The sequence below is a fragment of the Saimiri boliviensis genome, chromosome 11, assembly GCF_048565385.1.
Source record: "Saimiri boliviensis isolate mSaiBol1 chromosome 11, mSaiBol1.pri, whole genome shotgun sequence".
Lineage (NCBI taxonomy): Eukaryota > Metazoa > Chordata > Mammalia > Primates > Cebidae > Saimiri > Saimiri boliviensis.
In genome coordinates this window covers 68,579,265-68,602,460 of record NC_133459.1, presented here as the reverse complement: position 1 = coordinate 68,602,460, position 23,196 = coordinate 68,579,265, and the positions used below count along the sequence as shown (strand labels likewise).

Genomic DNA, 23,196 nt, shown 5'->3' with positions numbered 1-23,196 from the left:
GCTGATTGAATGAGTATCCCGGGCATCTCGGAGGCTTCACACCCAGCGTGCTGTGGCGTCATTCTGCACTCCTCTGCGGGAGGCTCAGATCCGGAGGGTTTACGTGGTTATTTAACGAGCCTCGAACCGCTCCAACGCAGGCTGTGGTTTCAGACCGCCCACAAAAAGCGCAGCGGGCGTGCGTGCGGGATCAGGGCCGACTGGCAGCTGGAAGACTCCAGCTTCTGCGGAAACACGCTGCTCGGGAGGCGCCGGCGCCCAGTGACTCCGGGAATGCAAAGTGCGAGGGAGGGAGCGGGCGGCTCACTTATCGCGGTGTTTCCTCGCGTCTCACTCCCGGAGGAGCTCTCGCGAGAGGAGCAAGAGGAAGATGGCCGTGCCCTGCTTTTCGGTTTGAGGCGGCGACGGCGGCGGCTCTGACGGCGAGACGGAGATCCTGGTGGTGTGGGCACCTGAGCTCCAGCACCCGCCCGGCGAGCGCGCGTCCCTTCGTGCCTAGGCGAGAGCCGGCTCTTTCCCGGGAGATGCGTTTGTCCCAGGCTCTGGGGCGCAGTGGGAGTTCATGCTGCGCTGGAGGCTCCTGGCCACCGCTCTAATCGCCTTGTGCCGCCGCAGCGCCAGCTCCGTCGCCGGCGGTGAGCCTCCCGATCCCCCCCACTGCCCGTGGCGGCGGCGATGACCGGGGAGAAGATCCGTTCACTGCGGAGGGACCACAAGCCCAGCAAAGAAGAAGGGGACCTGCTGGAGCCGGGGGATGAGGAAGCGGCGGCTGCCCTCGGCGGCACCTTTACCAGAAGCAGGATTGGCAAGGGCGGCAAAGCTTGTCATAAGATCTTCAGTAACCATCACCACCGGCTGCAGCTGAAGGCAGCTCCGGCCTCCTCCAATCCCCCCGGCGCCCCGGCCCTGCCGCTGCACAACTCCTCTGTGACTGCCACCTCCCAGTCCCCGGCCCTTCTGGCCGGCACCAACCCCGTTCCTGTCGTCGCGGATGGAGGCAGTTGCCCCGCACACTACCCAGTGCACGAGTGCGTCTTCAAGGGGGATGTGAGGAGACTCTCCTCTCTCATCCGCACGCACAATATCGGGCAGAAAGATAATCACGGTGAGGAGTGCTAGCCCCTCTCCACCTCTCTCCTTCCCCGAGCTTAGGGTGTGCCTCCCCAGGCTTCTGGAATCCTAGGCCCCCCTTGCAGCCGACTCTTCTTTCCTCTCCTTTGCCCATCATCCGGGCCATTCGGTAAATCATGACCGACTCAGTAATAGCGTGCCAGTGGTCAGCGGGTTGGTTCTTGTGGGTGCAAAGGAATGTTTCTTCCTTGCCCACTTCAGAGTTTCTAGTGAGAAACTGTTTTGTTTGAGACAAACCTTCGATGTGCTGATTCTGGACTGTCAGAAATTTTAGGTTGCCTCTCACCCAACCTGGTTTTCTCCCTTTGTTTATGGAGCTATATGTTTTTTATTTCTCCTCTCTTCCCCCCACCTTGGCATTTTTAATTTTGAACAGAGAAATTGCCATCCTCCCTTCATGACTCACATACAGATCCCATCTTGACTGCAAGTGGTTGTGATTCTACCTGCCACCAGGTTGTTTCTTTTTTGTCTGCTTTCAGTAAACTTAGAATGTTTGATTTATGAAAGCCACACGGTAGAAATTTGTTGGTATTTGATACCTAGAACAGTTAAAAGTGACTTCTCAACTGTTGATTTTTGTTAGAGATTTGACCGTATGCTTGTTTTAAGTAGATAATTGCTAATAGTAATGCCTCATCTTGACGACTGTGACTAAAAATAGTATTATTATTTTTATAGTAATTTTATCTTAGTCTATATTGACTTTCTTTTTGCCTTGTCAGCTGATTTTTTTTCTGTTCTAAAAAATAATGTGATTGAGTTGACTATTAAGCAACAGTAAATTTATTAATGAAAACTAATAACTGACATTTTTAACAATAGGCTGTTTTAAACTGGGTAGTTGGCAAATATTGTTGATCCCTCTGCTTTTAATATGAAAATAGCATATATTCAGTTAGAACACAATGAACCAACTCTGTGCTCAAAATGATATACGTATCAATGAATTACTTGCCTGTGAAATAAGCTCCCTTAATTCCATTGGGTTATAGGCTTCTTAGGACAAAAATTAAGATAAAAAAATGAGTAAGGTTTCTCTTGGCTGTGTAATTCTCTAACAACTGCACTTGTTTTCTGAATTTACAATGTTGTAATTGTAATAAAATCACCACCTATCATTTATCATAAATCCCCAAAAGTTGCAGCCAGTTTTTCATTTTTACATTTAAATTACTTAATTATTTTACTATTATTGTAGAAGCATAATGTTGTTTGTTGTTGATGGTAATTATATTCTAACCCTTTGGGAAACAGTTGTTAGTGGGAGATGGGTTGTAGCTTCAGTTTATTAGTCAATTATTAAGAAGTTTTTCCAATTCGGTCTACATAGTAGCTATAGTTACATTACCTTGGAATATCCCTGAAACAGATAATTTGTTTTGAGAGTTAACTCCCTTTGAAAGAAGAGATGGATGATGAATATCACAGAAGGTACTGAATTACAGGATTGTTGGGCATCCATGTCTTCTTCAACCCACCATTTAGGAGTACATTTAAGTTCAAATTCTGTTCCAAGTAATTAGAATCCTATATACTCTTAAACTCTTGTCCTGAGCCCACTGAAATTCACTTTTTCAAAGGAAGATTTTTATTGTGTTTAGCACCCCTTATATCATTAATGTTTCTGATTAATGTAACCATTGGTGGACATACCTGGGGAAAATATAATTGTTTCCCCCCCTGCACTGTGTACATGCTCATCTACAGTCAGGTATCCTAGGAAGAGTAGCTTCAATTTAATGTACTTCTTGAGCTGGGCACGGTGGCTCACACCTGTAATCCTAGCACTTTGGGAGGCTGAGGTGGGTGGATCACCTGAGGTCAGGAGTTCAAGACCAGCCTAGCCATCATGGTGAAACCCCATCTTTAAAAAAAAAAAAAAAATGTGCTTCTTATTTAGTCTTTTTTTCTCTCATAGCCTCATAAATTTATCTGACACATTATTACTTTTACTCTGGATATTTTAGTAACCTGGATGTTTTTAGATTTTTAGGATTTTTTTCCTTTAAAATTAGAAAAGATAAATAGTTAAAATCACTGAAACAAAAGTAAGCTTGGCCAGGCACCGTGGCTCACACCTGTTATCCCAGTACTTTGGGAGGCCAAAATGGGTGGATAACCTGAGGTCAGGAGTTCAAGATCAGCCTAACCAGCGTGGTAAAACCCCATCTCTACTGAAAATAGAAAAATTATCTGGGCATGGTAGTGTATGCCTATAACTCCAGCTACTTGAGAAGCTAAGGCAGGAGAATCACTTGAACGCAGGAGGTTGCCATGAGCCAAGATTGCACCATTGCACTCCAGCGTGGGTGACAGCACTCAGGCCTGAGTGATAGAGTGAGACTCTGTCTCATAAAAAATAATGATAATAATAAAAGCAAGCTGTATATTCTCTTTGGATTGCTTTACCATAAGTGCATAGCGGAATTATATACTCATACAGGTACATAGCAGAGCTAGACAATTATACCATGTATTACATAGTTTTATGTTCACAGTAGGGATTCCTTTCACAACATGATGATGATGACAGTGATGATTATTGTCCTTATTATAGATACAATTTATCTAGTGGCTCAGTAGGGTGCTAAGTGTTTATATACATTGTAACATTTAATCCTCACAGCAGCCCTTCAAAGGAGTGCAGTGGAACCATCGGGTCTTTCTGCAGCCTCTGCCTCCCAGGTTCAAGTGATTCTTTCACTTTAGCCTCCAGAGTAGCTGGGATTACAGGCACCCACCCTCATGCCCAGCTAATTTTTATACTTTTGTAGAGACGGGGTTTCCTCATGTTGGCCAGGCCAATCTTGAACTCCTGGCCTCAGGTAATCCATCCACCTTGGCCTCCCAAAGTTCTGGGATTACAGGCGTGAGCCACCGTACCTGGCCCAAAGCAGATAAAAACATTTTAAAAACAAGAAAAGTAAAGCCTAGAGAGGCAAGGAAATGTCACTCAAGTTATATAGTATAAATCCCAAAGCTATAAATAATAGCAAGGACTCCAAAGCATATGATGAACCTCTTTGTAAATATTTCTATTACTTGCAAGGAAGTCAATTCTCATAATGTGTGTTTGGTGTTTTATAGCAAAGTTCTGTAATATATATTTTTTTCTCATTTTTCCTTATAGTAGCCTTGCAAAGAGATTCTACCATTGGACAGCTCAGGTTTTTCTGTGGAGCCCAGATCTTTCATCCCTGTTTGTTATTTCTTGTTTATATAATGGCACAAATAAATGGGCTACTTTGTCCACATGATAGCTCTTTAGATATTTGGCAAGATTAGATTCAGATTAAATATTCCTAACTTCTGTCTCCATTCCTCATGACATCGTTTGTAAAATATTTAAAATAGTCTCTGAAACATAGTAAATACTATACGTGTGTTAATAAGTAAATGAAAATCATCATTATCTTTTAGTGGAACTTGTTTGTTAATTCTTCCCTCAGAAGATGGTGCCCAGAAGTAACCTTATTGATGGTGCTGTATTAACCTCGTGAGCAAAGACAATAGGGAGACTATATTGCTGTAAAGCAGCACACAATTATGCAGGGCAATAGTATGTTAATTTTTTTTTTTTGAGATGGAGTCTTGCTTTGTCACCCAGGCTGGAGTACAGGGGTGCAGTTTGGCTCACTGCAACCTCTGTCTCCTGGGTTCAAGCAATTCTCCTCCTTCAGTCTCGCGAGTAGCTGGGACTACAGGCATGCACCACCACACCTGGCTAATTTTTGTATTTTTAGTAGAGACATGGTTTCACCATGTTGGCCAGGCTGCTCTTGAACTCCTGACCTCAAGTGATTTGCCCGCCTCAGGCTACTAAAGTTCTGGGATTACAGGTGTGAGCCACCATGCCAGGCCAAGAGTATGTTAATTTTTAAATTATGTTTTTTTTCTCAAGTGATCTGCTGTCTTTCCATTCTATCCCTTCTTGTATGTATTTTTTTTTAACCTCAACACAGGACTTTAGACCTATTACATTTCATTTTGTTAGTTTTGATCCTTTATTGTACCTGGAGAGCTGGTTGAATCCTAATTTGGTCACTGTTCAGTTCATAAGCTATTTCAGTTTTCACTATCTCTGATTTGATAAACATTTTTTGGTGTATGTATGCATTTGCAAATTATTGACAAATTGAATAGGAGAAAGGATAGAGCTTTTTCTTTTGTAGTAAAATATTGATTAAGTAAGAATTTTTTTTGAGTCATCAATTATTTTGAGAAGTATTGTATTTTGGGTCTTAACATATTTCATGAACATGTTAAGTACAGTAATAGTTATAAAATCATGTATACATTGTATTTAAATATGCCAAATGATTGTGACTTGTCACTTAATAGGTTTTTTTGGGGGGCGGGGTGGGGAAGAAATATTAAAAGTACACAAAATTATGGAACTCTATGTCTTTGTTATATACCACTTTTTTCTTTAGTATAAAATTCAAAGATTAAATCTAAACTTTTTTCCACAGAGTGTAAGGATTTTTCAAAATAAATTTTTGCCATTGATAGTTTGGCAAAGGATCATGATGATATGACATTTTTTATAATTGATAATAATTTTACTTCTTTAACACCTTTAGAACTGAGAATACGAAACGTATAGAAGGTTTTCTTGGTTTTGACTACACCTCCTATTGGTTAGACTTGTACTTTTGTTTTTTCCCTTGAGTTAAATGTCCTTAAGAAGCTAAGCAGCTTCTCTTGGATGCTAGTCAGAAGCTTTTAGGTGCCAATGTGATGACAATCCTGAATATATGAATTGTTCAAGCCAGCCTTTCCTAGATATGAAAAATTTCTGATTTATTCTGAGAAATTTGGCAGTTTCTACTGCCTTTAGTTACATTGCCTTGCAGGTGACAAGCCATCTTCTCTATATACGGTTAATTTTCATTTTTCCTTGTTGATTTTCCTATTTACTTATAATAGGTTTATTGTAATATGTTCTTGAAGCTATCTCATACAATGTTAGAGATTTCAAATTTAAGTTAGAATTCAATTGAGAGTAATCCTGCTGATGCAGTTACCTCAGAGAAGTGACAGTGAAATGATTAATGTGTCAAATCTCTGCCTTATGGCTGGCAGATTTCTTTAGCCAGCGATTGGAAAAAATCTTAAATTTCAGAAAGATTAAAAATGTACAGGCCAGGAGTAGTGGCTCATGTTTATAGTCCCAGCACTTTGGGCCGTGGTGGGTGGATCACCTGAGGTCAGGAGTTTGAGACCAACCTGGCCAACATGGTGAGACCCAGTTTCTACTAAAAAAAAAAAAAAAAAAAATTAGCTGGGCATGGTGGCGCACACCTGTAATCCCAGCTACTCAGGAGTCTGAGGCAGGAGAATCGCTTGAACCCAGGAGGTGGAGGTTGCAGTGAGCCGAGATTGCACTATTGCACTCCAGCTTGGGCAACAAGAGTGAAATTCTTGTCTCAAAAAAAATAAATGTACATATGAGGATTGAGAAAATAGGATAATCGATTTGGTGGCCATGCAGTGTGTTTATTTTGGTTTATTCTATATAAATCTCACATCTTCCTTTTGATACTTTTTTCTCTGCTTTGTTTTAGTCACTAAAACCTACATGATGGGTGATACAAAAGAATAATACATAATAGGTCTCTTTTAGAAGCAGTGACTAGTGCTAATCTCTGCATGGCAAAACAAAACAAAACAAAACTTTAAGCTACTGGTGAACAATTTTAGCCAGGAGAGGGTTAAAATGATAGCTTGTGTTTAAAAGAACATTAGTAGTTTTATATTTTTGTTAGCTTTATGTTTTGTAGTTTTCTTAAAAAAAAAAATTTTTGTTTTTATAGGGCAGACCTCAATTTCCCTTAGGAAGAAAGTGGTGTCTAGAGGCTCAAGTGTATAACACATTAAAGTATGTTATACACCTTACCTGAGGGTGAAGGTGATTTGGTGGTAAAATGTTACTGCATTTATCAGGGTTGATTTTGATCTTCATGATTCCATGAATGTCATCTTCCTCCTTTCTTGTCTTTCTTCCCCATGTGCATCTCCAACAGAGTAATACTGTCTTTGGGTTAAGTGGCTGTGTTTCCTGATGGTGTCACCATTAGTACTGTAGAACTTGACCCACTGCTTATAAATGTTGTCATAAGAACACATCTGCAGAGTTATCTCTTAAAAGGGAAAGAGGATCCTCTTCTCCCCATTTCTGCACTGAGCTGCAAGAGGAATAGAAATTCTGACCGTCTGGTTTTGGCAAAAAGGTAGCAGAAATGAGTGATTATCGGTGATGTTGGGTCCTGGACATCCGCAATGAGGTAGGAGAATTCTAGACGACTCCTTGGAGAACTGAGTTTTTGGTAGTATGGCTGCCCCAAGTTAATGTCATTCTTAAGTCATAGAAATCTACTTTAATTCAGAGTACAGTGTAATTATTAGAATACTTGGATTCCAGAAAATGAGTGCAGTTCCTAGAGAATTGGATCAGGGCTAGGCAGACAAACAATATGGTTCTGTTTCTATACCATTTATTTTCTTGAGGGAGAGCTGGGAGATCAGTTTTAGAGCAAGACTGAAGTATGTAAAATAGGGATAGGAAAAAGGAAAAAGGCCATTTCTATATTGATCAGATCAGATTCAGATCTGAGTTTGAGACCATGCTTCTTTATGAACTAGTTTTTTTGTTTTGTTTTGTTTTGTTTTTTCTGAGACGGAGTTTCGCTCTTGTTACCCAGGCTGGAGTGCAATGGCGCGATCTCGCCTCACCGCAACCTCCGCCCCCTGGGTTCAGGCTATTCTCCTGCCTCAGCCTCCTGAGTAGCTGGGATTACAGGCACGCGCCACCATGCCCAGCTTATTTTTTGTATTTTTCGTAGAGACGGGGTTTCACCATGTTGACCAGGATGGTCTTGATCTCTTGACCTCGTGATCCACCCGCCTCGGCCTCCCAAAGTGCTGGGATTACAGGCGTGAGCCACCGCACCCGGCGACTGAACTAGTTTTAATGACATTGTTTAATCTTTGAGCTTTATAGTCTCAAATGGGAGAATGGGCTGAAATCTTTTAACTCTGAAGGTTTGTACAATAGTAATACCAATTAATATCAGTATGTTGCTCTCACTTCTGGTATTAAGTACCATCCAGCAGAAACTACACTTGCTTTTTGAGGCTTAGATAGGACTTCAATTGAGGTTTTATCTGATGCTTGAATTCATATACTGTGTGTGAGTCTCCTAAAGGGTGAGGGTTATTTGATTCTCCTATAAATTACCTTTAGTCTACTATTGGTGTAGCTCAGTTGAGTGAAGTTGGATTCTTGGCTGCAGATACCTATCAAGCAGTTAATGCATGCTGTTTCTTAGTATTGTAGTGAATTCTGTATAAACCACTTGTGCTGTGTTATATGTCCTCTTATGCATATATAGCTTTTAGTTGGTTTCCATACAGAATTAGGTGGAGACCTGTGTTGTCCTAGTATGAAATGGTTTTTGGATAGTAAAATCATATTTTGACAATGCTCTTCTAGTTCTTTACAGTTTATTTTTTCTTTTGTTTCATTCATTCAACAATTCCTAATAATATGTGATGTACAGTGTTTTATGTACTGAAGTTACAGCAGTGAACAAAACTGACAAAGTATCTGTTCTCAGGGAGCTTACATTCTAATGAAAGAGACAGACAATAAGCAAACTAATAAATACATGGTATGACTGATGATGATAAGTATTATAGAGTAAAATTACACAGAGTGAGGATAGAGAGTGCTGAGAGTACAGGGAAGGAAAAGTAGTAATGATTTCCTTGAGATCAGAGTCAGGGAAGATACCAATGAATAAGAAATGTGAACAGTTACCTAAAGAAAATTAGGGAGCAGATATCTGGCAGAACAGTTTAAAGCAGAAAATAGCAAATGCAAAGGTACCACATTCAAGGAATAGAAAGAAGGTTGACGTGGCTGGAACAAACTAAGAGGGAGAGTGGTAGGAGATACGAGACTTGAGAGGTAGAACTTTTCTAGACCCTTGTTAAGGATTTGGGCTTTTACTCAGAGCAATGTGGGAAGTTGTTAAAGGATTTTGAGCAGAGGAGTGACATGATTTTATTTTAAAAGGCTCACTGGGGCTGCTATGTGAGGCCAGGGTCAGTTTAAAAAGCTATTGTAGTTGGGGGAAACTGTGGAGGGGGTAAGAAGATAGAACTGGTAGAAGTTGATGATGGATTTGATGTAAGATGATACATGTGTGTATATTTTAGTAGCATATTGCCATTTTTGAGAGAAATGCAGAATTTATCTCCTTTTACTGCTTGCTTAGATGGGACTTGGAGTCTGTAATATAGAACCTGGATTTTTGTACTAGTACTTGTAATTTCCTGCTTTGCTGTATAGTTAGGGGGTGCACAAAGTCAGAACTATTTTTATAATATTTAGTCATTGCTTGCCATTTTTACTGCAGACATTTTCATTGGTGGTTCAAAACAATGGTAAGTAAAATTGTTGATATCTTTTTTTTTTTTTTTTTTTTTTTTTTTGAGACGGAGTTTCGCTCTTGTTGCCCAGGCTGGAGTGCAATGGCGCGATCTCAGCTCACCGCAATCTCCGCCTCCTGGGTTCAGGCAATTCTCCTGCCTCAGCCTCCTGAGTAGCTGGGATTACAGGCACACGCCACCATGCCCAGCTAAAATTGTTGATATCTTAATGCAAGTCAAAGTACTAAACTGGACTGGTAGTCATTGTATTATTCACTGACGTGCAAATTAGTCTTTAATTTTTAAAAATTTTTTAAAAAGCCAATTTTACTTAACATTTTTGATGAAGCTATAAAAATTATGAATTGTATTACATCCTAATCTTGAGTACGTGCCTTTTTAGTATTTGTGACATTGAGATTATGCCTTATGTTCTTCTGCTGCATACTGAAGGGGTAAATAAGGGGAAATATTGTTACACTGTTTGAGCGGTGAGGCGAGACCTCACGCCTGTAATACCAGCACTTTGGGAAGAGAGATGGGAGGACCACCTGAGGCCAGGAGTTTGAGATGAGCCTGGTCAACTTAGTGAGACCCAATCTCTATCTTTTTAAAAAAGGGCTGGACGTGGTGACTCACACCTGTAATCCCAGCACTTCGGGAGGCTGAGGCGGGCAGATCACAAGGTCGAGATCAAGACCATCCTAGCCAATATGGTGAAACCCCGTCTCTACTAAAAATACAAAAATTCGCTGGGTGTGGTGGCACACACCTGCAGTCCCAGATACTCAGGAGGCTGAGGCAGAATTGCTTGAACCCAGGAGGCAGAGGTTGCAGTGAGCAGAGATCGCACCACTGCACTCCAGCCTGGCGACAGAGTGATATTCCATCTTGTTTTTTTTTTTAAAGGAAAAAAAATAGAAAAAAAATTAGAAAAAAGTTTGAGTGGTATTTAAGTGTAAACTGAGCTAGCCAACGTTTTTATGGAACACCGTTTTTACTTGAAAGAGCAGATAGGCCGGGCGCGGTGGCTCAAGCCTGTAATCCCAGCACTTTGGGAGGCCGAGGCGGGTGGATCACGAGGTCAAGAGATCGAGACCATCCTGGTCAACATGGTGAAACCCCGTCTCTACTAAAAATACAAAAAATTAGCTGGGTATGGTGGCGCGTGCCTGTAATCCCAACTACTCAGGAGGCTGAGGCAGGAGAATTGCCTGAACCTAGGAGGCGGAGGTTGCAGTGAGCCAAGATCGCGCCACTGCACTCCAGCCTGGGTAACAAGAGTGAAACTCCGTCTCAAAAATAAATAAATAAATAAATAAATAAATAAATAAATAAAGAGCAGTTTACAGGCCGGGCGCGGTGGCTCACACCTGTAATCCCAGCACTTTGGGAGGCAGAGGCCGGTGGATCACGAGGTCAAGAGATCGAGACCATCCTGTCAACATGGTGAAACCCCATCTCTACTAAAAATACAAAAAATTAGCTGGGCATGGTGGTGCATGCCTGTAATCCCAGCTACTCAGGAGGCTGAGGCAAGAGAATTGCCTAAACCCAGGAGGCGGAGGTTGCAGTGAGCCTAGATTGTGCCATTGCACTCCAGCCTGGGTAACTAGAGCGTAACTCTTGTTAAAAAAAAGAACAGCTTATAGACAACTAATTATTACAATTTGAATATTTGGCACATATTTTTTGGAAAATAATGAAGTAAGCCTCTGACTTCAGGGAAAACAAGTGACAGTGTTTATCTTAAGTTTTTTTTTTTTTTTTTTTTTTTTTTTTTTTTGAGACTGAATTTCGCTCGTTACCCAGGCTGGAGTGCAATGGCACGATCTCAGCTCACCGCAACCTCCGCCTCCTGGGTTCAGGCAATTCTGCCTCAGCCTCCTGAGTAGCTGGGATTACGGGCACGCGCCACCATGCCCAGCTAATTTTTTGTATTTTTAGTAGAGACAGGGTTTCACTATGTTGACCAGGATGGTCTCGATCTCTTGACCTCGTGATCTACCTACTTCGGCCTCCCAAAGTGCTGGGATTACAGGCGTGAGCCACTGCACCCGGCTATCTTAAGTTTTTAAATGAAAAGTAGATATTTGAAGAACTTGTCTCTGCCATGGTAAGTTTGATGGGTTTCCAATAAATAAAAGACTGTTCTAGTCAGATTGGAGGTGTTACCATTTTGATATTTTTGATAGTGAAATATGTCAACAGTTGGAAGGTTTGCATAACCTGGTCAACCAGTGTTTTTCAGATGATCAATGCATGTTGTTACAGAATCAAGCATCAGTACAAGATCCATTCAAAGCACAAGACAGACCAATATATTTCAGTGTAACACAGTACGAAAAGCTTACTGATACAGTTTTAGATTTCACATTGCAAACAACTTTTTTTTTTGAGAGGGAGTCTTGCTCTGTCACCAGGCTGGGATGCAGTGGCACAATCATGGCTCACTGAAGCCTCTGCCTTCTGGGTTCAAACGATTCTCCTGCCTCAGCCTCCCCAAGTAGCTGGGACTACAGGCACGCACCACCATGCTCTGCTAATTTTTGTATTTTTGAGGTTTCACCATGTTGGCCAGGATGGTCTCGATCTCTTGACCTTGTGATCCGCCCGTCTCAGTCTCTCAGAGTGCTGGGATTGATTATAGGAGTGAGCCACTGTGTCCAGCCATTTTTTTTTTTCTTTTTCTGAGACAGTTTTCTTGTGTTGCCCAGGCTGCAGTGTGATGGTGCGATCATGGCTCACCCACAACCTCCGCCTCCCAAGTGAGGGTTTAAGTGATTCTCCTGCTTCTGCCTCTTGAGTAGCTGGGATGAAGGCATGTGCCACCACACTAAGCTAATTTTGTATTTTTAGTAGAGGCGGGGTTTCTCCATGTTGGTCAGGCTGGTCTTGAATTCCCTACCTCAGGTGATCTGCCTGCCTCGGCCTCCCAAAGTGATGGGATTACAGGCATGAGCCACTGTGTCCGGCTGTGCAACCAACTTTTAAGAAGTGAATTTTGGGCCGGGCACGGTGGCTCAGGCCTGTAATCCCAGCATTTTGGATTTGCCTAGGTGGGTGAATCACATGAGGTCAGGAGTTCAAGACCAGCCTGGTCAACATGGTCTGTCTCTACTAAAAACATAAAAATTAGCCAGGCATTGTGGCGCACACCTGTAATCTGAGCTGTTCAGGAGGCTGAGGCAGGAGAATCTCTTGAACCCAGGAGGTGGAGATTGCAGTGAGCTGAGATCCCGCCATTGCACTCCAGCCTGGGTGACAGAATGGGACTCTGTTTCAAAAAAATAAATAAATAAATAAAAGAAGTGAATTTTGGTGTAGTAGCAAAGAAAAATATTTTCCAATGATCAGAAAGGGCTATTAAAATACTCTTGTCGTCTATGAATTTGTGTGAAGCAGATATGAAAACCCACTGACAGTCTTCTGTTAAGCTAGACATTAAAGAAATGTCATTTATTTTTATTTTTAATTAAATAATTTAAAATAGTACTTCTCATCACTTGTTTTGGAAAATGTAGTTAACTTTTTCATTAGAAATTTTATATTAACAGATAATGAGTATTGTAGTGTTAAAATGAGTAAATTTAGAATTTAAAAAATATTAATTTCTAATGTGGTAAATATCAATAGATATATCTATACAAAAGGTTTCGGGATCTTTAATAATTTTTAGAGGTATAAAGGAGTCCTGAGATTAAAAAGCTTGAAAATTGTTAATACAGTAAAAAGAATATAGATTTTTGTGTCATGAACTGTCCCAGTTTCTAGATATGTAATTTTGGAAAATAACTATTATTAGGTCTGTTTTTCTTCTTCTTGAGAAGTAGGAATAATATTTGTTTCATAGGGTTACTGAGCAAATTAATGAATAATGTATCAGAAATATACAGCATAGCGGCCAACACATTTAATAAATACCCATTAAATGCCAGCCATTCTATTGATTATTTGCATTTATTTATCCATTTTTCTGATTTAGGATCTCACTCCGTCATCCTGGCTGGAGTGCAGTAGTGTGATATGGCTCTCTGCAGCCTTGACCTCCCAGACTTAGGCAATTCTCCTGCCTCACTCTCCTTACAGGACCACAGACACACACTACCATGCCCAGCTAATTTTTTTTCTTTTTTTTTTAGGCGGAGTGTCGCTCTGCTGCCCAGGCTGGAGTGTAGTGGTGCAATCTTGGCTCACTGCAACCTCCGCCTCCTGGGTTTAAGCAATTCTCCTGTTTCAGCCTCCTGAGCAGCTGGGACTACAGGTGCCTGCTATTATGACCAGCTAATTTTTGTATTTTTAGTAGCAGTTTCACCTTGTTAGTCAGGCTGCTCTCAAACTCCTGACTTCATGCGATCCACCTGCCTCAGCCTTCTAAAGCGTTGGGATTACAGGCATGAGTCACTGTGCTAGGCCCCCATCTAATTTTTGTTGTTGTTGTTTTGAGACAGAGTCTTGCTCTGTTGCCCAGGCTGGAATGCAATGGTGTGATCTCTGCTTACCACAACCTTTGCCTTCTGGGTTCAAGTGATTCTCCTGCCTCAGCCTCCAGAGTAGCTGGGATTACAGGCAAGCGCACCACCATGCTCAGCTAATATTTTGTATTTTTAGTAGAGATGGTTTCACCATGTTGGCCAGGCTGGTCTTGAACTCCTCACCTTGTGATCTGCCTTCCTCAGCCTTCCAAACTGCTGGGAATACAGGTGTGAGCCACCGCGCCTGGCCCCACAGCTAATTTTTTAAAGTTATTATTTGTAGAGACAAAATCTCCTTACGTTGTACGGGCTGGTGATGAATTTGGCTTAAGCAGTCCTCCCACCTCAGTGTTCCAAACTGTTGGGAATACAGGCTTGAGCCACTGTACTGGCCAGTAATTTTTTGCATATTTTAAAACTAAAGTCAAACTGGCATGGTGGCCCATGCTTGTAATCCCAGCACTTTGGGAGGCTAAGGTGGGTGGAACACTTAAGGCTAGGAATTTGAGACCAGCCTGGCCAACCTAGTTTTGCTAAAGTACATCTCTACTAAAAATACAAAAATTAGCTGGGCATGATGGTGCATGCCTGTTATCCTGGCTAGTTGGGAGGCTGAGGCACAGGAGGTGGAGGCTGCAGTGTGCCAAGACTGTGTCACTGCACTCCAGCCTGACAGCATTGTGAGATTTTGTCTCAAACAAACAAACAAACCGACCTGAAAGCTAAAGCAATATTGATGTTACTGGACTGTTTTTCACTTGTTCAACAAAACAATTCGATTTAGTTTACCAAGTTAGAATGAAGGCATTCAATTTCAGATTTAAAAAGTACATTACGAAAAGTTGATAGCAAAGTTTATTTTACGTTTTTATTATCCTTTGTGTAATAAATTAGCTTAAGCAGCAGTTGAGGACAGAAAACTGAGGAGATATTAGATGGAGGTAACTAGGATATTGGAACTTTTAGTTTTATGATATACTTGGTGGATACAGTCACTGTTAGCTGGGTGGTGATGATGATGATGATGATAATGATGATGATGATGATTTTGCCATTTAAAATATTGAATTAGCACAGCGGGATATTTGGCATCATAGTAGAAGGTATTTCTGTTTATATTCTGTAAAATGAGAGGGATTAAATTGTTGAACTCACTTCTAGCTTGTAAATCTTTGATAATATGATTAAAATTTGGACTTGTAATGGAAGGTTTCATTTGTATCTTCAGTAGGCACTGATGCTTTTACTCTCTTTTCTGTATGTTCTTGAGGGGTTAAGAAAATAAAAGATAATTATCCAGGAGCATGGACACCTTGACTTCTTCACCTAGGTGATCTGTCTAGACTCTGGTGGGCTCTCCTTAACTTAAATTAAAAATTTTTTTGAACAGATACTACATTCACATGCTTTAGAATTCTAAAATATAAAATGACACATTGTTAAAAGTTTCCCTTTCACCTATCTCTACCTATCTAGTTCCCCTCCTGGGCAGCAACTAGTGTTATCGGTTCCTTATGTGTGTTTTTTCTTCCTTTCCTCTCTTTTCCCCTCCGTTCCTTTCCCCTTCTTTCCTTTCCCCTTTCCCCTTCTTTTTTCTTTCCCATTAGGAGCATGGTACTTCTTTTTTCCTCCTGAAAGACAGAGAAATGAAGAAAGAGAAGTGCTGCTACCTCTTCCACTATTGAGACAAAAAAGCATATTCAGGAATTTATGCATTTGATTGTAAAAATCTTTTTTTTTTTTTTTTGAGATGGAGTTTCGCTCTTGTTACCCAGGCTGGAGTGCAATGGCGCGATCTCGGCTCACCGCAACCTCCGCCTCCTGGGTTCAGGCAATTCTCCTGCCTCAGCCTCCCGAGTAGCTGGGATTACAGGCACGCACCACCATGCCCAGCTAGTTTTTTGTATTTTTAGTAGAGATGGGGTTTCACCATGTTGACCAGGATGGTCTCGATCTCTTGACCTTGTGATCCACCTGCCTCTGCCTCCCAAAGTGCTGGGATTACAGGCTTAAGCCACTGCGCCCAGCCTTGTTTTGTTTTGAGATGGAGTCTTACTGTCTTGCCCAGGCTGGAGTGCAATGGTGTGATCTCAGCTCACTGCAACTTCCGCCTCCCAGTTTCAAACGATTCTCCTGCCTCAGCCTCCTGAGCAGCTGGGATTACAGGTGTGTGCCAACATGCCCAACTAATTTTTGTATTTTCAGTAGAGACGTGGTTTTACCTCAGCCTCCCAAAATGCCAGGATTACAGGTGTGAGCCACCAAACCTAGCTTGTCTCTTCTTTTTTTTTTTTGAGACGGAGCTTCACTCTTTTTACCCAGGCTGGAGTGCAATAGCGTGATCTTGGCTCACCGCAACCTCTGCCTCCTGGGTTCAGGCAATTCTCCTGCCTCAGCCTCCGGAGTAGCTGGGATTACAGGCACGCGCCACCATGTCCAGCTAATTTTTGTATTTTTAGTAGAGATAGGGTTTCACCTTGTTGACCAGGATGGTCTCGATCTCTTGACCTCGTGATCCACCCATCTTGGCCTCCCAAAGTGCTGGGATTATAGGCTTGAGCCACCGTGCCTGGCCTTGTCTCTTCTTTTTTATTGCCAAATGTGTATCTCCAGTCTAGACTTCTCTTTTGAGTTCTAGATTTTGGTATTCGTCTTTACTTGAAATCTCAGATTTATTTTAAAATTAACTTGTCCAACATGGAGCTATCATTTTCTGCCTCCTCCCCTTTCACCTGGCCACCCATTCTTTTAAATTACATCGTTAACTATCTAGTTGCTCAAGGCACAATTAATGAGATCATTCTTTGTCTCACCACTTCTTATTCCCCATACACATATAATTAGCAGGTTATTTTGAACCAGTCTACTTCTGTCTCCTCTGCCACCACATTGAGATTTTAATTATATTTTTTCCTGGGAATACTGCACCAGACTCTTAACTGGTCTCTCTATGTCCCCCTCCAATCCATTCTCTATATGAGAACAAGAATGACCTTAAAATATAATTTGTATCATGCCACTTTCCTGCTATAGGAAAATAAAATATTTGTATCTTCCAGATAACAGATGGGAAAACAAAATGTAATAATAAAAATAGTCAATCTAGAAGAAGGTAAGGAAGATGAACAAAAGGAATATAGAACAGGCAGGACAAATAGAAAACACAAAAAGGGACTGGGCCAACAGTGGCTCATGCCTGTAATCCCAGCATTTTGGGAGGCTGAGGTGGGTGGATCACTTGAGGTCAGGAGTTCGAGACCAGCATGGCCAATATGGTGAAACCCCATCTTTACTAAAATACAGAAATTTACTGGGTGCGGTGGTGCACATCTGTAATCCCAGCTACTCGGGAGGCTGAGGCAGGAGAATTGCTTGAACTTGGGAGGCAGAGGTTGCAGTGAGCTGTGATTGTGCCAGCCTGGGTGACACAGTGAAACTCTGTCTCAAAAAAAAAAAAAAAAAAGGCACAAAAAGGATGGTAAATTTAGATCCTGATATATGTGAAACTGGATTAAATGCTTCAGTTCAGTTAGGTCTTACTGTAGGATAAAAACACCCACCTGCATGCAGTTGGAGACATATCTAAAACATCAGGATGCAAAAAAGTTGAAGAGGATTGAAAAGTATACTTTATGCAAATACAAATTCAAAAAAGGTATAATAGTGTTAATAACCTAATTAATAAGTTTCAAAACAGAAAACTATCTGAGACAAAGGTGCATGTCTCATAATGAATAATGGTTCAGTGAACCAAGAATATATGAAGATTTTAAGTTTGATTGTACTTGATGACATGGCTTCAAAATATATCAAGCAAAAATTCTAATTACAAGAAGACATAGAATCCCACAATTATAGTGGGAGATTTTTAACATTCCTTTCTTTGTAACCGAACAAGCCAACAACAAACAACAAATCAATAAGTATATAAAAGATAGGAACAACACCGTTAAAATGGATCTAGTAGATTTATGTGAAATGCTGAACTCAACAACTGCAGAATAAAAAGTTTGTTTCAAGGATATATACAGCACTTACAAAAATTGGTCAGATTCGACCATAAAGCAAATCTCCACACATATCAGAGGACTGAAATTACACTGCCCATTCTCTGATCACAATGCAAATAAGCTAGACATTTTGTAAAAAGGTAGATATATTAGGAAAAAGGCTGAAATATCAATCATCAAATCTATTTTAAGAAATTAGAACAGGCTGTGTGCAGTGGCTCATGCCTGTCATCCTAGCACTTTGGGAGGCTGAGGTAGGCAGATCACGAGGTCAGGAATTTGAGACCAGCCTGGCCAATATGGTGAAACCCAGGCTCTATTAAAAATACAAAAATGAACTGGGCGTGGTGGCGCACACCTGGAGGCTGAGGCAGGAGAATTGCTTGAACCTGGGAGCAGAGGTTGCAGTGAGCTGAGATCATGCCACTGCACTCCAGCATGGGCAACAGAGCAAAATTCCATCTCAAAAAAAAAGAAAAAAGAAATTAGAAGAGCAATTTTAAGTTGCTTAATTTGCCAATTTGAATTTTTTGTTTTGTTTTGTTTTGTTTTGTTTTTGAGATGGAGTTTCGCTCTTATTGCCAGGTATGATCTCAGCTCACTGTAACCATTGCCACCAGGTTCAAGCTATTCTGTCTCAGCCTCCCGAGTAGCTGGGATTACAAGCATGCACCACCACACCTGGCTAATTTTGTAAAAATGCAAAATTAGCCATGTGTAGTGGTGCATGCTTGTAATGTAAACAGGGTTTCTCCATGTTTGTCAGGCTGGTCTTGAGCTCCCTACCTCAGGTGATCCACCCGCCTCAGCCTCCCAAAGTGCTGGGATTACAGGCGTGAGCCACTGTGCCTGGCCCCTAATTTGAGTTTATTTTACCTAAACAAAATAGAAGTAATAAAAGAGCAGGAATGATTGAATTAGGAAAACAAACAGAGCAACAAAACTAACATTTATTAAAATTAATAGGTCAGGCACAGTGATTCATGCCTGTAATCTCAATTTTTTTAGAGAAATATATTTTAAATTTTTTTTAAAAAAATTATTTTACTTTAAGTTCTGGGGTGCATGTGCAGATCGTGCAGGTTTATTACATAGGTATACATGTGCCATGGTGGTGGTTTGCTGCATCTCTTGCCCCATCACCCACATTAGGTATTTCTTCTAATGCTGTCCCTCCCCAATCCTTCCACCCCCTGCTATTCCTCCCCTAGACCCTGACTCCCCAGGCCCTGGTAATGTCCCCCTTCCTGGGTCCCTGTGTTCTCATTGTTCAATACCCACTTATGAGTGAGAACATGTGGTGTTTGGGAGGCCAAGGTGGGAGGATTGCTTGAGCCCAGGAGTTTGAGACCAGCTTGGGCAACATAGTGAGACATCTCTACTGAAAAATAAAAAAAATTAGGTGCGGTAGTTGTGTTCCTGCGATTTGCTACTTGGGAGGCTGAGATGGGAGGATCACTTGAACCTGGAAGGTTGAGGCTGCAGTGAGCCATGATTTTGCCACTGTAATCCAGCCGGGGTGACATAGCAAGACCCTGTTTGAAAATAATGAACAGGGCCGGGCGCGGTGGCTCAAGCCTGTAATCCCAGCACTTTGGGAGGCCGAGGCGGGTGGATCACGAGGTCAAGAGATCGAGACCATCCTGGTCAACATAGTGAAACCCCGTCTCTACTAAAAATACAAAAAATTAGCTGGGCATGGTGGCGTGTACCTGTAATCCCAACTACTCAGGAGGCCGAGAAAGGAGAATTGCCTGAGCCCAGGAGGCGGAGGTTGCGGTGAGCCGAGATCGCGCCATTGCACTCCAGCCTGGGTAACAAGAGCGAAACTCCGTCCCCCCCCCCCCAAAAAAAGAAAGAAAATAATGAACAGACTGATCAAGTGAAAAGGAAGGCACAAATAACAAGTATCAGGAATAAGTAGTGGCACATCAGTATAAATTCAGATATCATAGTATATCATTCATGGATATTGTGAACAAATTTTATGCCAATAAATGAAATAGATAAACAATACTAGAAAAATTTAGTTTGTCAAAATGCACATAAAAAGAAATTAGAAGGCGAGTCGCAGTGGCTCATGCCTGTAATCCCAGCACTTTGGGAAGCCAAGGTGGGCTGATCACTTACTTGAAGCCAGGAATTCAAGACCAGCCTGGGCAACGTGGTGAAACCCCGTCTCTACTAAAAATCCAAAAATTAGCTGGACATGGTGGCGGGCGCCTGTCAGCCACTTGGGAGGCTGAGCAGGAGAATCGCTTGAACCAGGGAGGCAGAGGTTGCAGTGAGCCGAGATCGTGCGGCTGCAGTCCAGCCTGGGCAACAACAGCGAGACTCCATCTCAAGAAAAAAAAAAAATAATGATAGCTCAAAGTAAAGCTTCGGCTTGGCATAGTTGGTATTGACCTTTTGTTTCTAGCATCATAACAAATTTGCTTTTTTTTGTTTTTGTTTTTGTTTTTTAATTTTTGAGACAGTGTCTCACTTTGTTGCCTCGGCTGGAGTTCAATGCCGCCATCTGGGCCCACTGCAACTTCCACCACCCGGACTCAAGTGATTCTTCTACTTCAGCCTCCCAAGTAGCTCGATTACAGGTGTGCACTACCATACCCGGCTATTTTTAGTAGAGACAGGGTTTTGCCATGTTGGCCAGGCTGGTCTGGAACTCCTGGCCTCAGGTGATCTGTTCACCTCATCTTCCCAAAGTATGATGATTGCAGGCTTGAGCCCCCGCGCCCGGCCAAGTTTGTTTGCTTTTTTTTTTTTTTTTTTTGGTACAGAGTTTCGCTCTTGTTACCCAGGCTGGAGTGCAATGGCACGATCTCAGCTCACCACAACCTCCGCCCCCTGGGTTCAGGCAATTCTCCTGTCTCAGCCTCCTGAGTAGCTGGGATTACAGGCACTGGCCACCATGCCCAGCTAATTTTTTGTATTTTTAGTAGAGACGGGGTTTCACCTTGTTGACCAGGATGGTCTCGATCTCTTGACCTCGTGATCCATCTGCCTCGGCCTCCCAAAGTGCTAGGATTACAGGTTTGAGCCACCGTGCCCGGCTTGTTTGCTTTTTAGGATTACTTTTTGATCTTGGTAAATTATCATCTAATGTGAATGCAAACTTAGGAAATTTCGTTCAATATTTTGAAAAGAAAGAAGAGGACCTTCTATGAAAAGAAGAGGACCTTCCTCTGAAAAGAAGGAAGAGAACTTGCTCATGTTGATTTTTTCAAACCTTCTATTATGTTGAAGACTGAGGGCAGTGAATAGTGTATGAATCTGATCCACAGATGGCTCCTAATCTGTCAGTGTATACTTTATCAGTGTTTAAAATTGTTCTTAAGGGCCAGGGGCAGTGGTTCATGCCTGTAATTCCAGCACTTTGGAAGGCTGAGGCGGCCAGATCACCTGAGGTCAGGAGTTTGAGACCAGCCTGGCCAACATGATGAAACCTGTCTCTACTAACAATATAAAAAGTAGCCGGAAGTAGTGGCACTCGACTATAATCCCAGCTACTTGGGAGTCTGAAGCAGGAGAACCACTTGAACCCAGGAAGCAGAGGTTGTGATGAGCTGAGATCGGCCATTGCACTACAGCCTGGGCAACAGAATGGGACTCTGTCACCAAAAAAAAAAAAAAAAAAAAAAAAAAAAAGTTCTTAAGCATTTTTATTTTATTTGAACTGAACATTTTAGTTAGTATGGAAAATTGTGCTTTACTGAGAGTTTTAATGCAGAAAATTCACTTGAGTGTCTCTTAACTTTATACATCCTTTGGGAAAAATCGAAAAACTGCAGACATAGAGTTGTTTGTGAGGAGAGGGGGTGTTTCTTTAATGTCTTCATGATACAGGTATGTAATTTCAACATGGGAGGAGAGGGAAATCAGTTTTACTAAATTCATGTTTAAAAATACCTATAATGAAAGATACTTTTCTTCATTGCATATTTCATATTAAAGTACTAAGTACCAATGGAAATTTGTACCACCAGTTCATATTTCGGAAATAAATAATGTGACTTATATGTCCAAATCTGTCTTGTTTTTTGTCCCTAGTTAAGATCAAGGGATTTTCTGTAATTCAGGGTTTGGTTTTGTTTTGGTTTTGGTAAAATTACTTACAGAGATGACTTTATTTAATTTATTTATTAATTTTGAGACAGAGTTTCACCCTTGTCGCCCAGGCTGGAGTGCAATGAAGTGATCTCGGCTCACTGCAACCTCTGTCTCCCATGTTCAAGTGATTCTCCTGCCTCAGCCTCCTGAGTAGCTGGGAGTACAGGAGAATGCCACCACGCCTGGCTAATTTTTGTATTTTTAGTAGAGATGCGGTTTTACCATGTTGGCCAGGCTGGTCTTGAACTCCTGATCTCAGGTGATCTGGCTTCCTTGTTGGAATTACAGACGTAAGCCACTGCATCCAGTCATGGAGATGACTTTAATGTAGTAAGTTTATTTGTGTTGTTTGATAAATTTTGCTCAAAATAGTATTTTGCTGACTTTGCCAAAAATTCCCATTCCATTCTGCCTTTATTGAGCAAAATGTGTGTGTGTGTGTGTGTGTGTGTGTGTGTGTGTGTGTGTGTTATTGTGGATCTCTTGTCAAGCTAAGAGACTGGAGTATATCACACACACATCTCTGAGATAAAGTAAAGTTTATTTCATCCTGCATATGATCCCTTGATAATGTTTAGCTCATTATTTTGTTCCGAATTGTTGATGTGATGACTTCACTTCTGTAAAATTGCTAATATGTGAAATTTAGCAAATTTTATTTACTTTTTATTTTCAAATATTACTGTTGGTTTAACTTTTAGACCGTAAGTGTGGCTTATGGAAATTTAATTTAGTCATTCTATAACATCAGCTATAGGATGTAGTCCAAATTTCATAGCATAGCTTTCAAGTCTTTGTCTTTTGCTCATCTTTCCAATTTCATTCTTTATGGTTTTCTATAACTTCTTCACCCCAACTAATGATAAATTTCTATTTGTTTCCCAAATATAAATTGTTCCTGTACTTGAGTGTGATTTGGATAACTTAAAAAAAAAAATCTGGAGTGCTGACAGGTTGCTTTTGTTCACCTACAGATTTCTAACAAATTCTTTAAGACTCATTTCCGTTTGGTCCATTCTTCAATATTTAAC

The 23,196-nt window shown here is 41.3% G+C and overlaps 1 protein-coding gene across 2 annotated transcripts in view; it reads left to right on the top strand.

Moving 5' to 3' along the window:
• The first annotated feature begins 292 nt into the window (after positions 1 to 292).
• The window catches only part of ANKRD13C (ankyrin repeat domain 13C), a 98,760-nt gene continuing 75,856 nt past the window's right edge, over positions 293 to 23,196 (top strand). The window contains exon 1 of one of the 2 annotated variants that reach the window (XM_039474316.2): positions 293 to 1,105. In XM_039474316.2, coding sequence (XP_039330250.1) covers positions 676 to 1,105 — 430 coding nt within the window. In that variant the 5' untranslated portion in view covers positions 293 to 675. The remainder of the gene's footprint in view (positions 1,106 to 23,196) is intronic. The other variant, XM_039474315.2, reaches the window with a different exon arrangement.